This window comes from Penicillium subrubescens (assembly GCF_028828155.1).
Source record: "Penicillium subrubescens strain IBT 31985 chromosome Unknown utg000002l_segment0_segment0, whole genome shotgun sequence".
NCBI classification, from domain to species: Eukaryota; Fungi; Ascomycota; class Eurotiomycetes; order Eurotiales; family Aspergillaceae; genus Penicillium; species Penicillium subrubescens.
In genome coordinates, this window is record NW_026643152.1 from 5,149,133 (window position 1) to 5,163,900 (window position 14,768).

Consider the following 14,768-nt stretch of genomic DNA (forward strand, 5'->3'; position numbering starts at 1 on the left):
ATCATGGATGAGGGTTTTCCAAGCGGCGTGATAATCTCATCGGCAGCCAGGCTTGTCTTTTTACCCACCCGCTTCGACTAATTGGCCGAAAGCTAGCCATCAAATCCAGACAGACCCCGAGAAATGCTGGAAGAGAGGGGGGGAAAGCTTGTCCCATTCGTCTTTGCGAGTGCCAAATCCTGGGTGTGCCATTTCTTCTTTCCCCCCTTTGATTTCCTTCCCTGTGCTTTAGATGGCTCTGCGTTCTGTGATTCTTCGTTTTGCTTTTGTGATTACCGCTGGTGTTTTTTTTCTCTTTTTTCTTTTGTTTTTTCTTATTCCTGGCCGCATCTATTTTTCTTGGCCCTCCATTCTCTCTTGTTCTTTCTTGTAGGTTGGATTCATCTCTTCAGAATGGATTAATGGCGAAAACCTTTATGGTTTTTATACTTTTTCTGTGGTTTGTGTTTAAGGCCTCCATGTATGATTTCACCTCTTGAGAATGTCTTGTTGTCTCTCATTACCTGGTCTATTAATCGTCGTAGTTGTACTAGTACCCAGGTTGGAAGGAGTATGAACTGATGATCCCTATATAGGACCAGAGGAACGTGCCTTGTGAAGCCCTGTAATCCCTTGTTTACAACGGTTACTATAGTCTGTAAGCATCATGCAATTTCACTCGATACATATAGTTAAATCCTACACTATGACCCTTTATCCCATGTAGAGTATCCAGGAAACTAGGAGAGGTATGGGGATCACATGCCAAAGCACCTGCCAAAAACCTCAACCCCGGACTGTGATGAAGATTTTAATTTCCAGCAGCATCCTAGCGTCCAACACCCCGAAATTCTCGGGGGACCAACCGAATTCACTATGCTCCATGTGGAAAGGAGTCGAGTTGCACATCCGAGTGCCCATCATTTCCGTTGTCTTTGCGACCCTAGGCGGCTCGGAAATAATGCCCATTTGTAGTGGAGTTGTGCAGGAGCCGAGGCACAGCACTCGGCAAAACGTCATGAACTCTCCTCTGACTCTCCCTCCCCCAAGCCGAATCATTATCGCGCCTGTCTCCTGGAAACCCTTTTCTTCAAAGCGATCCGCTCTTTTTACTTGACTGTGAACTATTTTGCCTCTTTTACTTTCCCTTCTTGTCTGTCTCTCTCTCTCTCTCTCGCCCACCCTTCGGGTCTTGACTCTACGATCCCAACTACTCCCCGCCCTTCCGCAGATCAACCTCCACGCTTCGCCATGTCTCAGCAACAATCCAAGCCCGCGCCCTCGGCGGCCGTGCAGCAGAGCGATAACATCGCCCACGCGCTGGCAGGTGCCGGAGGTGGCATTCTGTCCATGGTATTGACGTATGCATTGATCTCTACCCCGCGCTTTCTACCCCATGGGTCATGACCTGTTTTTTGTACTAAGATCCACACCCTCGGCAGATACCCTCTGATCACACTATCCACACGAGCCCAGGTCGAATCCAAGCGCGCGGACTCCACAACCCTTGACGCTGTGCGTCGCATCATTCAACGCGAGGGTATCTCCGGCCTTTACTCGGGCCTTGAGTCCGCCCTGTTCGGAATCAGTGTCACCAACTTTGTATACTACTACTGGTATGAGTGGACCCGTGCCGCCTTCGAGAGGGGCGCGATCCAGTCTGGCCGTGCCTCGAAGAAGCTCACGACCGTGGAGTCCATGATTGCCGGTGCCATCGCCGGCAGTGCCACCGTCATGTTGACCAACCCTATCTGGGTGATCAACACCCGCATGACGGCTCGCAAGTCTGAATCTGACGAGAGCCTGCCCGGCGCACCTAAGAAGGCCAAGGCCTCGACCTTCAGCACATTGATGGCTCTGCTGAAGGAGGAGGGCCCCAAGGCTCTCTTCGCCGGTGTCCTCCCGGCCTTGATCTTAGTTATCAACCCCATCCTTCAGTATACCATTTTCGAGCAGCTGAAGAATATTGTCGAGCGCCGTCGGCGCATGACCCCCAAGGATGCTTTCTATCTGGGTGCGCTGGGCAAGATCCTGGCTACCAGCATCACTTACCCTTATATTACCGTCAAGAGCCGCATGCACGTGGCCAGCAAGGATGGTCCTAAGGAGAGCTTGAACGGAAGCCTCAAGAAGATTATTCGTGAGGAGGGATACACTGGGCTGTACAAGGGTGAGCCTTTTCTTTTTCTCAATGGGTAAACAGCTGGCTAGTTGCTAATATTCTTTTTTATCATCAGGTATTGCTCCCAAGGTCACCCAGAGTGCCATCACAGCCGCCTTCCTCTTTGCCTTCAAAGACGTGCTGTATGATACCATGGTCTCTATGCGCAAGGGTCGCTCCATCCGCAAGTAAATGCCCATGCCAGACTCGGCCACCACTTGAATGGTGTTGACCACCTTTACGGAAAAACCCCACGGTGTTTCCTGTGGGTGAAAGCTACTGTGGGTGGTCTATGATGGGTCTTTCCTCGGACGGACCTCGTAAAAATGGCAGTCACAGTCGCACTTGCGTATTGCGGCCCGACTATACCGTAAGAAGGGGACCTGCGTTTTGAACGGCACTTGGTTCCTTCTTACAAAATATGCGCCTAGGTGAGAAATAGGCGCTTCTCTCAACTTCCCTCTACTCCGCCAAGATTAGCTGTTGGGTTCTCCCGACAGTTCTGTATATATACAAATGCCTTTCCTTTTTCTTCTGTTAAGAACAATAATGAGATTGTGAAGTGATATTTAGATTGTGATTTAATCCAGTTGCACATACATTACTTCTTTGCTTTAATGCATGTACCTCGACTGGTTCATAGTCATATTTATAGAGTCTGTACCTGACTGAGCGGGGAGACTCCACTGTTCCAATTAAATCAGCCCTCACCGCCCGCAGTTGGCGTCTCCGCGTAGCGCGTTTTCGCGATCGACTCGTTCTTTGATCTTAAGCACTCTCTCTCAGGGCCTAGCCTGGCTACAAAGAAGTTGTCCGGAAAAGACTTCCAATTTATGTGCGGGTATTCTTATGTCGCAGTGTACTGGTGTCTTTACTAATGTCGCAAAAACAGATATGCGTCGCTTTATTCCGGTCTCAACGGCTTCCTCCCGCACTCCTCCTCCCACACATAGCTGAAGTCGCGACATTGCCGAATACAACGTCTGCCGTATAACCGAGGGAATACTGAGTCTCGTTCCTATTCATCGAGGGAGTGACTCCGTAATCCCATTACAATTCCCGTCCACGTGCGAACAGTAACCTCTGGCAGGCCCTCGGAAGAGCGCCACCACCTTAATCAGTCCGAACTAATTGATACCCTATCCAAACGACAAACGTGGACGGAATGTCTTTCTCACATCACCCCCTCACACCAATCTGAACGCATTACCTCGTTAATTTCGCCCCGGTTTAAGTCAGAGAGCATGCTATCTTTCTAGCTCCCCCGACGACTAAGCCTAACTCCGGCCCGACAATTCCAGTTCTTGTCCTCACTTATCTCTCGAGTGAACAAACAAAAATACCCAATAATGCCGCACCACTCAATCTATTTCACCCGGGGTATACCCCGAAGTACCGTCCCCGCATTCACAGGCGACTCCAAACAGGTAGTTCACCTCGAAGCGCTGGCAGAGCAGCTATACCAACAATATACCTTTGGTCTGGCCCAATCATCCACATCCACATCCAATGGGGGGCAGGAAACGGGTAATTTTGTTACGCATGGCCATACGATGTTTGAGCAGAGGGATGATTTGGGCTGGGTTCCCCACGATGATGATGTCGTCGGCGAGGTCGCTCTGGTTACGCCTACTTTCACGAAACCGAGACCGACGAATATTTGTTTGTCTAATGGGGTTACTTCTTTGTCTGCGTCTGCGCCTTCTAAGACGGTGAGGTCTGTTCCTCCGGTGGATACGACTGCGTCTACGGTTGTGAATATGAATGTGTCCGCTCAGGGAATATCTACGTCTGTGCATGCGACTGTTCCTCCTCAGGAAACACCTGCTCCTGTGAAATCTGCTGCATCACCTCAGGGAATTCCTACTCCTGCGACAACCACTTCACCCCCTCAGAAAACTCCTACGCCTGTGGATTCTACTTCACCTGCTCCAAAAACCTCAGTTCCAGTGGATACCCCCAAACCTGCTCAGAAAACTCCTGCTACGGTGACTGTCATAAAGCCTCTTCAAGTTGCGCCTCAAGCGCCTAGAGTTTCTCGAGAGAAGGCTTCCAAAGCCGCTCTCCCGGCATCTGCTCGAAAAGAGGATCTGCGAAGGAGCGTCGCACTCCTGAATGCAAGCAGAACTCACGAGAAGACAAAACCTGCGACGCAAGTCACCAGTCAAGCTCATATCAAAGCCACCAAAACAACAACCTCATTACATATCCCGGACTCCCAAGCATCCATGTCTTCTTCGGAGTACCGACCATCCTCTCCATCTTCGCAGTCTTCCCGATCACCTACTCCGCAGTCACCGCCTCAGGCCACATCCCCAGGTACACGGCGATCTAGACGGGCTCGAGCAGAACCCGTGACATACAATTTGAAGACACTCTCTTCCAAAATCCATGACTCTCCGAATCAGTCTGAAAGAGAGAATTCTCCTGCTGTATCCAGGTCTCCCCCACCTACGGCATCTCCACGTCCTTTGCTGCAGTTGCGTCAACCCTCACAAGCTTGTCGGTCCTCACAAGGCCGCCCGACATTACAGGACTTTCCAAAAGAAATACAGGAGCCGCCTGACCCTGAGAAAGACCCCAAGCTTGCGAAACCCAAGCTTACGAAGCTTCTGTGGGCTCGAGAACTTCAAGGCGCCAAGCCTACTCACGACCTTGTTCGGTCATTAGTGAGCTCGAATCTGAAGCCCTGGAAGACTTGGAAGGGTGCCTCTGGTGACGTGAGTGCCCTCGCGTGGTCGCCTAATGGTGGAAAATTCGTGACCGGGGCCTCTGCCAAGTCTGATGTGTACAATCGCCGAAATACCCTGCTATTCGGTGATATCTCACGGAATGTCTTGCATGAACTCCCAGATCATAATATCCCCCAGACAATCAATGCAACCACGGCGGATGATCTTCAATTCCCGACTGTCTCAACTGTCAAGTGGGTCCATCGGCAGCTCTATACTGGGAGCTACGATCACACAGTGAAGGTTTGGAACACTGATCCTATCACTTCTCCTGTTACCCCCACCTGCCTTGCTACACTGCGACACGACTCCAGTGTACGAGTGATGGATGTTTCAGAATTCATGCCTCATCTCGTGGCCACGGGAACAGAGAGTTCATTCACCTTGTGGAACCTGCTTGATCAATCTCTGACTCCTGAGCCTCTTCAAATTCATCGTGATCCTCGCCAGAAGGCTAATGTCGTCCTTGAACCGACGGTCCTGGGGTGGGGACAAAATGAGGCAACCAAGCACTACCTTGTCGGAGGTATGACTGAAGCTGCCACGAGTGAGTTTAAGGTCCCACTCTGTGGTCACCTCGCTCTGTGGAGGGTGACGGAAGCTTCAATTGAGCCATGCAGAGTCAGACCGGACTCGCAAAACATCTTCGATCTGAAGTGGCATCCCACTTTGCCAAGGTTCGCAATAGGAAGTACCTACAGTCAGTCCATGAACCTGCCTTTGCGGTCCAAATCCGTCGTTCAACTTTTCGACATCGAGTCCGATGGCAGGGCTGTGGTGACCGGGAAATACGCCTGCTCAGCGATGGATATGAACGAAGTGACTTTCTGTCCCATGGATTCTACCTTTCTCACAGCAAGCTGCACAGATGGGAGCACCTATGTGTGGGATTCCCGGTTCGACTCCAAACCTATCCACAAGCTGTCTCACGGTAACTCGGTGACCCCGCTTCCCGCAGGACACTCCCGAGAGGTCACCGATTTCGGAGTCAAGATGGCGCTATGGGGCACGACCATGGATCAATTCTACACTGGCGGATCCGACGGAGTCCTCAAACAATGGGATATTCGTCGTGCAACGGAGGATGCATTAGTGGCCAATGTTGCAAACCTGGGAGATGGCATCACAAGCGGAGCATTCTCCCCAGATAAGTCACAGCTCCTTCTCGGAACGAACGGCGGCGCAGTTCATGTGCTGTCTTGTGAGCATTCGGAAGAGGAAGCAGTGGATTTCGATTTCAAGCATGCACCAGAGCCACCGTCTTCGGATGCACCTGGGATTCTTCTTGCCAAGGAGTATCTTTCCTCGGGGCAGCTTATCCTACATCCGGTCTTTGGTCCAGTTCAAGGGCCCAAGTACAACGGCCCCTATGCACCTTGGGCTCGCGATCTCCCTGAGACCGTCACCAATGAAAAGCTCAAGCGCACTCCGCTGTTGAGCGAGTATCAGCTACGCCAATTCGATGGACCACCCCTTGATGAGCGGCGCGGACTCGACCCTAAGGTACGCAGAGAAGTCCAAAGCCAGTTCAATCTGGCCCGTGCCCGTCATGCACGTCGCGGTGGACCAGGGGCCCTGTTAAATAGCGGCGATAATGCTCTTAAGCGCAAGCGTGATAGCTTGGTTGAATTCGGCGGCATTGACAAGGATAGCCAAGCCCGCAAGAAAAGGAAAAAGAAGAAGGACAAGCTTAGGAAGCATCGCAAGAACTCTCATGTCATCACGAGGATTGAAGAATCGATCATTGATCTGACCATGGATTCGGATTCGGAGCTGGTCACTGCAACCTCTGTGGCTACTCCGGTGCCTGTGCCTGTGCCTGTGACCACCCCTATGACTGCGCCTGTGGCTGTGGCTGCTGAGACCGACGACTTGACTATGGAAGCCAGTGTTGAGCTACTTGAAGGGTCACTAAATCGGGCACTTTCTCTCTCTCCTATGCTGAAGGTATTGGACGAAGAATCGGATGGCGAGGACTATTGGTGGCCTGATAGCAGACTTGTTGATGCCAACCTAGCTGGTTCTGACCTCTGAGGATGGATTGTGGATGGTGCATATCTCTGTCGATTGCTGTGTGGTTATTTTTTGAGTCGTTCTAGCGTACGGACTGGTTCCACTATGTAATATTACCTCTGTCATATTATCTTCACTTTCTTGACGTTCGCTCTCTGTAGATATATAACATCGTAGCTTTAGGTAGGTACCCGGTCTATGCTTGATTTCTAAGATAGAGCCTACATACCAATGCTATATCTTGACTAGGTTATCAGAGAACTCTCACTCAAGGCAAATTACTCGTCAGTCTAGACTAGTCTTTGTATTTTATGCAGTATGTAAGAGTCTAAGAGAGGGTCCTCTTGGAGTGGGGTTAAGGTACTTTAGTTATGCACAGTTCCCGCAATTCGAGTACGAGCCTGACAAATTAGGAAGGGTTCTAGAATATGTAGATTCTAGAATCTTGTATCAGCATGATATCACTACGTAGGTGTTAATTGAAGACCCCCGAAAATAAATACCAATTCCAAATTCCTAAAGAGACAGGAAATATATGACGGTGCCTGCCAATGGCGATATCTCGCACTGCCACCACGGTGGCGCAGCGCCTAATTGCGTAGCCTGGTGGCCTTTCCCAGTCCCCGCGACGCAATTGTTCCGGGCCCCGCTTGATGACCGCCAGGGTCTATATAACACCTGGTTCACCTCTTGGCTTCTCTTCTAACCGAACCCCTCCCCTTTTAAATCCCATCCATCCTCGTCTGACAGACTTGCACTCTTCTCCTTACCACTCTCTCCTCTTTTCTCTACAACCTCATTTCTATCCTCACTCCCACAACTCATCTCATGTCCTCCTCATTCGCCCCGCCTCCCGGCCCACCCCCGCCAACAGTGCCCGAGGGGTGGAAAGCCCAGTACGACGAGCGCTACCAGGCATGGTAAGTCTCACTCTCAGTGCTTTTTCCTTCCTTGCGCCCCAACATCCTTCTCCCAAAATAAACTCTAACACCCCCTTCTCCCCGTAGGTTCTACATTAACATCGCCACGGGTAAATCGCAATGGGAACGCCCCGAAGCACCACCACCATCCGGACCCCCCGCGGGCCCGCCACCCAATGAATTCCCCAGCGACAAAAAGCAGCAACCCATGGCCTCGAACAACCCCTACAATCCCGCAAGCACCTCCAACATTATCGACGACGACGCCCGACTAGCCGCCAAACTCCAGGCCGAGGAGGACTCGCGAGCCCGCGCCGGCGGCAAAGGCGGCGCTGATCGCGGCGCTGCAAATGACTACTACGGCGATCCTTCGAGTCAAGGCGCTGCACCGCCCAGCTACGCGGGTGCATCATCATCCTCGCAAAGCCCCCTCCCGCAATCGCAAAGTCCCATGCCGGAACAAAAGCGCAGCAAAGGCGGGTTTTTGAGTAAACTCATGGGCAAGAGCTCCAGCTCCGGTTCTAGCTCTTCTCGCCCGTACCAACAGCAACAGCAATATGCATCATACCCGCAACAACAGGGTCCTCCACAGGGAGGATACTACGGCGGCGGATATCCACCCCAGCAGGGGTATGGTGGTGGATATCCCCCGCAAGCCGGGTATGGCGGCGGTGGCTATGGGTATCCCCCCCAGCAAGGTGGATATTACGCGCAACAGCCGCCGCGAAAGTCTGGGGGTATGGGAACTGCGGGGGCGGCTGCTTTGGGTGTTGGTGGTGGATTGTTGGGTGGGTTGTTGATTGCGGATGCGGTGGAGGATCTCGGGGATCATAATGATTACAATGATAATGGGGGCGGAGATTATGGTGGTGATGGTGGGGATTTTGGGGGTGGTGATTTCTAGGGTGATTGTCATTCGACATCTGGGAGTTTACATAGTCTGGGGTTGATGGTCTTGTTTTTTTATTTTTCCCTTTCTTCTTTCGGATGCTTACAACCCCCCTTTACGTTGTTATGATGTACATGGCTTTTCGCTTTGAATGCTCGAGAAGAAAGAATGTCTTCGCTTTGATTGTTGCTCTTTAGCAAGGCTAGGTAGGCAAGGTTAGGAGGGTATTCTTATCAATACACAATATGCATAATCCGTCGTCTTCTATAAATTTGTCTATAGATTACAGAAATACTCCATTTGACAACTCCATTTGAAGTTCTATGATTATGAAGTATTCAAATTCCCAAAATCTGCTATAAATTAGATTTTGATCTCTACAATAATCTGACATATTCATCACCAACACCACAATTCGTTTGTTTAACCACGCTTCCGCGCAGAGCCAGTAGTAGTCTCTCGACCCGTCGCACCCTCGGCACTAGTCATTGGGTTAGGTGCGGTACCGGCCATCCACCCAGCGAGATCGAAGCCACCGCCAGTCATGGCATTGGTGGTAGCACCGGTTATGGGGGAGGCGCGGGATTGTTGTTCGAATTCGGCGCGCATTTCGGGGTCCACTGTAAACAGAAGAGCCGGGTGGTTAGTTAAAGGAACGGAGATAGTGTGACTCTTTCTAGATGTAGAGAAAAGAGAGTAGGTCAAGAATTGAGGATAGAAACACGTACTATTCTCCATCAGCTTGGGCATGCCCAGAGTAAGAACAAGGGCCACGATAGCCATCAGAATCATGGGATTCTTGACCAGGCTCAACGGCGAGACTGCATATCAAATCCCAGAATTAGCAATGATCCAATTGATCTCAACCAAAACAGTCTCGCCGGGTCTGCATAAACTCACACTTAGCCCTCTCCTCATAGAACCCCTTCTTCCCCAAAACCTTCGCCTCAACCACAACATCAGCCGCCTTCTTCCCAGCCCCAGCACCAGCGACATCAACAACATATTTCTCCGCCCCCCGATTCTCCCACGGATTACCCCGGAACGTCTCCCAAACACCCATCACCGATCCATCAGCCGCGACATCAACCCGATACGGGGCGAACACGTATTCACCACCGCGAATGTCCAGCAGATAGGATTCGGGATGACCGGCGGGAATGTCATTGAAGACTAGTGTCGAGCCACGCGTGAGCGAGGTGGTGAGGATGTGGCTGGGGTCGCGGTCACCGGCGCCGGCGGCGGGGAGGGTGGTGAGGGTTGCGTGGGTGGTTGCGGGGAGGATATGGGGGTTTGGGAGGTGGGTGGAGGGGGGGGATGGAGATTGTTAGGGCTGCGTTTGCGAGGTGGCAGAGCCAGAGGAGGGGGAGGAGGATGGACATGATTAGAGCCGGGGTGGGTATGGCCCAGGTGTGGAGGAGTGTGAATGTGCTGTCGTAGTTCTGATATGGAAGTTTACGTAGTGTTACTGTGGAGGTGGAAGCTTGAGGTCAGCTGATTGGTGCCTGAGGCATGGATATAGACTGGGTGTAGTTTAGACATAAAATAAAAATGAATTATATAATCCAGTGTTATAGGGGACTGGGGTCCAGTATGAGGTAATGTGACCCGGACCAACTGCCAAGCCGATCTCGGGATTTTTCTCTCTTCTTACTTGGTCATCTTGGTGTTGAGTTCTTTGGCTCAACTCCACTGTGGATGAATCTTGTCATGCTAATCTTATTCCTGTTGGGGGGAAAATTCAGGGTCCAACCGGAGGAAGAGGCGAGAGGTTGGTTGATTTGGTAGAACATTCTACGGGCGTCAATGCGAGTAATCTTATTATTAGTCCTTCTTCTAGGTAAGTGTACTCCGTAGTTGAGTCTCCAGGATGATGATCATATGAGAACGGGGCGTTCTTTGAGTGCGCCACCAACTCAAACATGACCAGCCCTGCATCGGCTAATCGACCGCTTCTAGCGCCAGAAAATAAGTCTGGACAGTAGTACGAGTACAGTAGTTGGACTGGACTACTGTAGGCTAGGGGAGGACATCCCGGCTGAAATGGCCTCGGGTACGGGCCCAGTACCTGAGGGGGACTTTACCAACCTTCTTCCTTTTTTTTTTTTTTTTCTTTCCATTCTCGGGGAAATCCAACAGGCTGAAATGTCACTGAGCGAATGGGAGTGGACTTGGACAGTCGCCTAGAACTGGTCTAGGCTGGTTAGTCTCTTTCTACGCGGAGTCTAGGAAACGAGTCCTCCGAAGGAAACGAAATACACTAACCCAGGAACTAGGCGGGACTAGAGGGCTCGCTACAAGGAGCCGAAATGGCCCTAAGAATTCTTCCAGAGTGTGGTTCAGTGGTTCAGTACTTCTAAAGGATCCTAAAGTATTCACAAGTACCCCTCAAGTATATATACTTTATAGCTAGCATAAGGACCATCTAGTCTTCCCGTCTAAAAAGTACTGTACAGTACATTATTCTTCTTCTCTAGTCGTTCTCCGTAGTAAACGCCGAATGAACAGCGTAACCGTCTCCGCCCGGCCTCACCATCCAGCTGCACTCCACCACAGTCCACCAAAGTCCACCGTCCCACACTTTGCACCTTTCATCTTTCCTCCTCCACGGCCTCTTCTCGTCCCCCCCTCCATCTCCACTCTTACTTCTCTTCCTCTCCTTCCCGCCAACCCTTGTCCTTCGTTTTTTTCCTTCTTTCGGTATATCAAGAGGCAGTGAGAGAAGAAGAGTGAAGGATTCGAGGATAAGCAATCATCAACAAATAAGGGAGCCGCCTAGTGTTCCTGCAACCCTCTTAAACTCGAAAAAAAACCCCGCTCCACTCACCACCAGAATCCCAGCCAATCCGGCCAATCCAGCCTGTCCTATCCTATCCAACAACCCCCCAGTCCAGTCCATTTTGGCCAATCTACCAATCTACCAATCTCCCCCTCTGGTCCATTCTTGTTCTTTTCTCCCACCCTACTTGGGTGAATTGGAAATCAAGACAGACACAACTGTCTCTCGGTTTTTCCTCCCACCATGGAGCACCAACCGGCCATGACCTGGCCGGAGCAAATCCATGAGAATCAGCTTATCACGGCCCCCGGCGAAGATGAATTCTCCAACTTCCTCGAGTTCAATATGCAATTTGCCGACTTGGACGGGCACGGATCAGCACAGCAACAGATGCAAGACCAGCAACATTCCATGGTGCCTCCCACCACGACAGCCCCCGACCAGTCCATGGCTTCAGATCCCCGGTCGCATCCTCAGTTCGCATCTCCAATGGAAGGTCTCGCAATGGATTTCAATGGCCACGGTGGTATGCAGTCTTCCATGCAGTCACAGCCGGGTCCTATCCCGTACTCGACACCTTCGATGACTCCGGGCTTTTGCGCCCAGGATACCGCCCACCATCACCATCAGCAGCAGCACTCCATGTCGCAACAACAGGGTCCTTCGGCGCAGCAATACATGCAGCAGGGCCAGCATATGATTCCTCCCACCCCGAACAGCATGGAGTTGCACGGCAATGCCGCCCGGTACCCCCAGCGCGTGGATGATCACTCGGACATGTACGATCGCTACTCGCGCATCAATGAGGAACAGGTATGTCGCTCAAAAAAATTAACTTACACACGTAACTTTCTTACTGACACATGTTCTTCTCCCGCGATCAGGCCTTATATACTCCTCTGGTGTCTCCCGCCATGACTCCTCTGGAAAGCCAATTCCGACTTCCTGAATATACCATCCCCGGCGAATACTTCACCCCTTTGACATCGCCCGCGTTGGAAGCGCAAAATCACTCCAGCAACAACTATCAATTTCATGCGCGCCAGGTGTCGGATGTGGGCTTCGTCCCCACCAATGCGGAGGTCAACCCTCTTCCCGGTACTTCTGCTCCGCCTTCTCCCAGCATCATCCGCAAGACTCGCCGACGCACTTCAGTTGCTTCCTCTCGGCTGGCCGGGCGCACGAGTAAAACCCGTCAATCCCCTCACATTCGGGCACAGACAACGCAATCGCAGCGCGCCCGGGGCAAACAACATGCTCCCAGCTCGGAGGATCTCTATAATATGACCCAGGAGCTGAACAAACCGCCAAACCATGATGTGCGCCAACTCCAAGAAAGTAGCAATGAGGGATCAGGCCAGGATTCAGTCTCCCCTGAACCTTTGCCCGACTCATTGATGCCACCTCCTGCCGTTCCTCCACCTCGCAAATCTCCTGCCATCCTTCCTCACCAGACCTCTCAGCAATTACCGGGCACGGCCGCTACTCCGGCCACGCTTATGCGCATTCAGCGATCCCAACATGCACAGGAGCCTTCGGATCAAATAATGGGTCAGGCCCAGTTGGAAGTTCCGGACGAGTTGATGGAGGACATTTCTCTCCCAGAGGCCGCCCAGCCGGCTCTACAGCCACGCCCTAAGATGAATCGCATTGATACCAGTATGCGCAACACAGCCAGTCCGATCATTTCGGCCAATGGAACCCCATTGATGGAGCCTCGGTCGACTCCGGCAGCGGAGCGTACCCCCATTGCGCCCAGTCCGCGCACTATCGCTATGCCCTCGCCTAGTGGGCCGGTACCCAAGAGGTCTGATCCATCCCGACAGTCTATATCCAGTCGGAAGCGACCCAGTGTGAGCTCCACACACGCCAGTCCATTGTTGCGTCCAAAGATTAGCCCAAGCATTCAGCCTCTGATGCGAGGCGGTGACAGTAAGTTTTGACTACTTTTGCGGCCTTTCATCCGATGTACTAACGAATATTTACTTTGATAGGTTTGTCTCAAGATGCGCTCTACTTGGCCTCCAAGTCCAATTATCAGCACATTTTGGATGGCACTCTGCCTTCTGGAGTCTCATATCCCGAAAACCTTGCCGAGAATTTGAGTTCCAAGCGAACCAACCACAAGCTTGCCGAACAGGGCCGCCGAAACCGAATCAACAATGCTTTAAAGGAAATCGAGTCCTTGATTCCCCCAGAGTTTATTCAGATGCGACAAGCCAAGGAGGCCGCTGCCTCTGGAACCAAGCCAGGCGACAAGGAGAAGGAGAAACCAGCTAACCAGGCCATCAGCAAGGCCAGTGCCGTGGAGATGGCCATTGACTATATCAAGGCCTTGAAGAAGACACTCGACGACACGGCATCCAAATTAGCCGAGGCTGAGGCCAAGCTTGCCGGTGTCAATCTCAACGACACACCCACCAGTGCCTCACCTGCTGCTGCAGTGGCTGAGAAGACCTCTCCAACAACTACGACTACCAATGCTACCACCACCAGCACCACCACCAACGGTACCGGTTCAGACTCCTCAACCAAGAGTCCATCATGACCATGCCCAAATTGTACACCAAAATACCATGATTAAGCCGGGATTGGGGGGAAATTTGTCTTCATCTTATTCATTTCTTGTTCATTTTTTCCCTTTGTTGGCCTATACCTGCGTCCATCTCTTATCTCCTCTGCTCGACAGAAGAAGGAAGAAAGAGTGAATAATGGGTCAGATTCAACCAGGATATATTTTACGGCAGCGGCAGCTCTTTTTTAACTTCTTGCAGATGTGCAGATGTGTAATGATCTCTATCTCTTTCTTTTTTTTGGGAGGGGGTTTTATTTCGGCGGTTTGTGATAGCGTCGGTGTTGTTGATTGGGTTTGGTTTTTGATCTTTTGGGAGGCTGGCTATTTTTTGAAATATCTTGTTGGCCTTTTACTGTTCATCTGCTCTGCATCCTGTCGAGTCTCGTCTTGAAATAATGGATATTCAGATAGACGTCATATGTGATATACGTATATACGTTTCTCAGGGGTTGGTATTTTCTCTGTTGTGGCATGTGTCAATGTGTCATTATGTGAATACTGTATATCCGGTTCTATGTATATGCGTTTTGCAAGATCAGAATATGAGTGAATTTATTGCATGCTTGACTGATTTTTTTGTAAGGGTGGGCTTGTACAAAACACGCAAGTCAATTATGGCAGAGGTTATGACCGTGTTTTAGGTCAAACAATCAAAACCCCCCCCCCTCTGATGGCCTAGTTAGTATCCACCATAGATTGGTAAACCATTGGTGTGCCCTG

At 51.2% G+C, this 14,768-nt stretch overlaps 5 protein-coding genes across 5 annotated transcripts; 4 read left to right on the forward strand and 1 right to left on the reverse strand.

The window, feature by feature from the left end:
- Nucleotides 1-1,230: 1,230 nt before the first annotated feature.
- On the forward strand, nucleotides 1,231-2,332 carry pmp47 (putative peroxisomal membrane protein Pmp47; the record flags this gene model as incomplete). Its single annotated transcript, XM_057149137.1, has 3 exons — nucleotides 1,231-1,340; nucleotides 1,422-2,149; nucleotides 2,217-2,332. The coding sequence occupies 3 exons, from the start codon at nucleotides 1,231-1,233 to the stop codon at nucleotides 2,330-2,332; spliced, it is 954 nt and encodes a 317-aa protein (XP_057012791.1).
- A 1,157-nt stretch (nucleotides 2,333-3,489) lies between these two features.
- N7473_003198 (WD repeat protein) lies at nucleotides 3,490-6,906 on the forward strand (the record flags this gene model as incomplete). The annotated part of the gene is made up of 1 exon (XM_057149138.1): nucleotides 3,490-6,906. One exon carries the CDS (start codon nucleotides 3,490-3,492, stop codon nucleotides 6,904-6,906), a length of 3,417 nt encoding a protein of 1,138 aa, XP_057012792.1.
- An 807-nt stretch (nucleotides 6,907-7,713) lies between these two features.
- Nucleotides 7,714-8,709, forward strand: N7473_003199 (WW domain-containing protein; the record flags this gene model as incomplete). Its single annotated transcript, XM_057149139.1, has 2 exons — nucleotides 7,714-7,805; nucleotides 7,893-8,709. The coding sequence occupies 2 exons, from the start codon at nucleotides 7,714-7,716 to the stop codon at nucleotides 8,707-8,709; spliced, it is 909 nt and encodes a 302-aa protein (XP_057012793.1).
- A 408-nt stretch (nucleotides 8,710-9,117) lies between these two features.
- N7473_003200 (uncharacterized protein) lies at nucleotides 9,118-10,076 on the reverse strand (the record flags this gene model as incomplete). The annotated part of the gene is given in 4 exon segments (XM_057149140.1): nucleotides 9,118-9,314; nucleotides 9,423-9,515; nucleotides 9,595-9,908; nucleotides 9,925-10,076. 4 exon segments carry the CDS (start codon nucleotides 10,074-10,076, stop codon nucleotides 9,118-9,120), a joined length of 756 nt encoding a protein of 251 aa, XP_057012794.1.
- Nucleotides 10,077-11,716: 1,640 nt separating this feature from the next.
- Nucleotides 11,717-14,021, forward strand: N7473_003201 (phosphate-sensing transcription factor PHO4; the record flags this gene model as incomplete). Its single annotated transcript, XM_057149141.1, has 3 exons — nucleotides 11,717-12,286; nucleotides 12,358-13,405; nucleotides 13,468-14,021. 3 exons carry the CDS (start codon nucleotides 11,717-11,719, stop codon nucleotides 14,019-14,021), a joined length of 2,172 nt encoding a protein of 723 aa, XP_057012795.1.
- Between the last annotated feature and the right edge of the window lie 747 nt (nucleotides 14,022-14,768).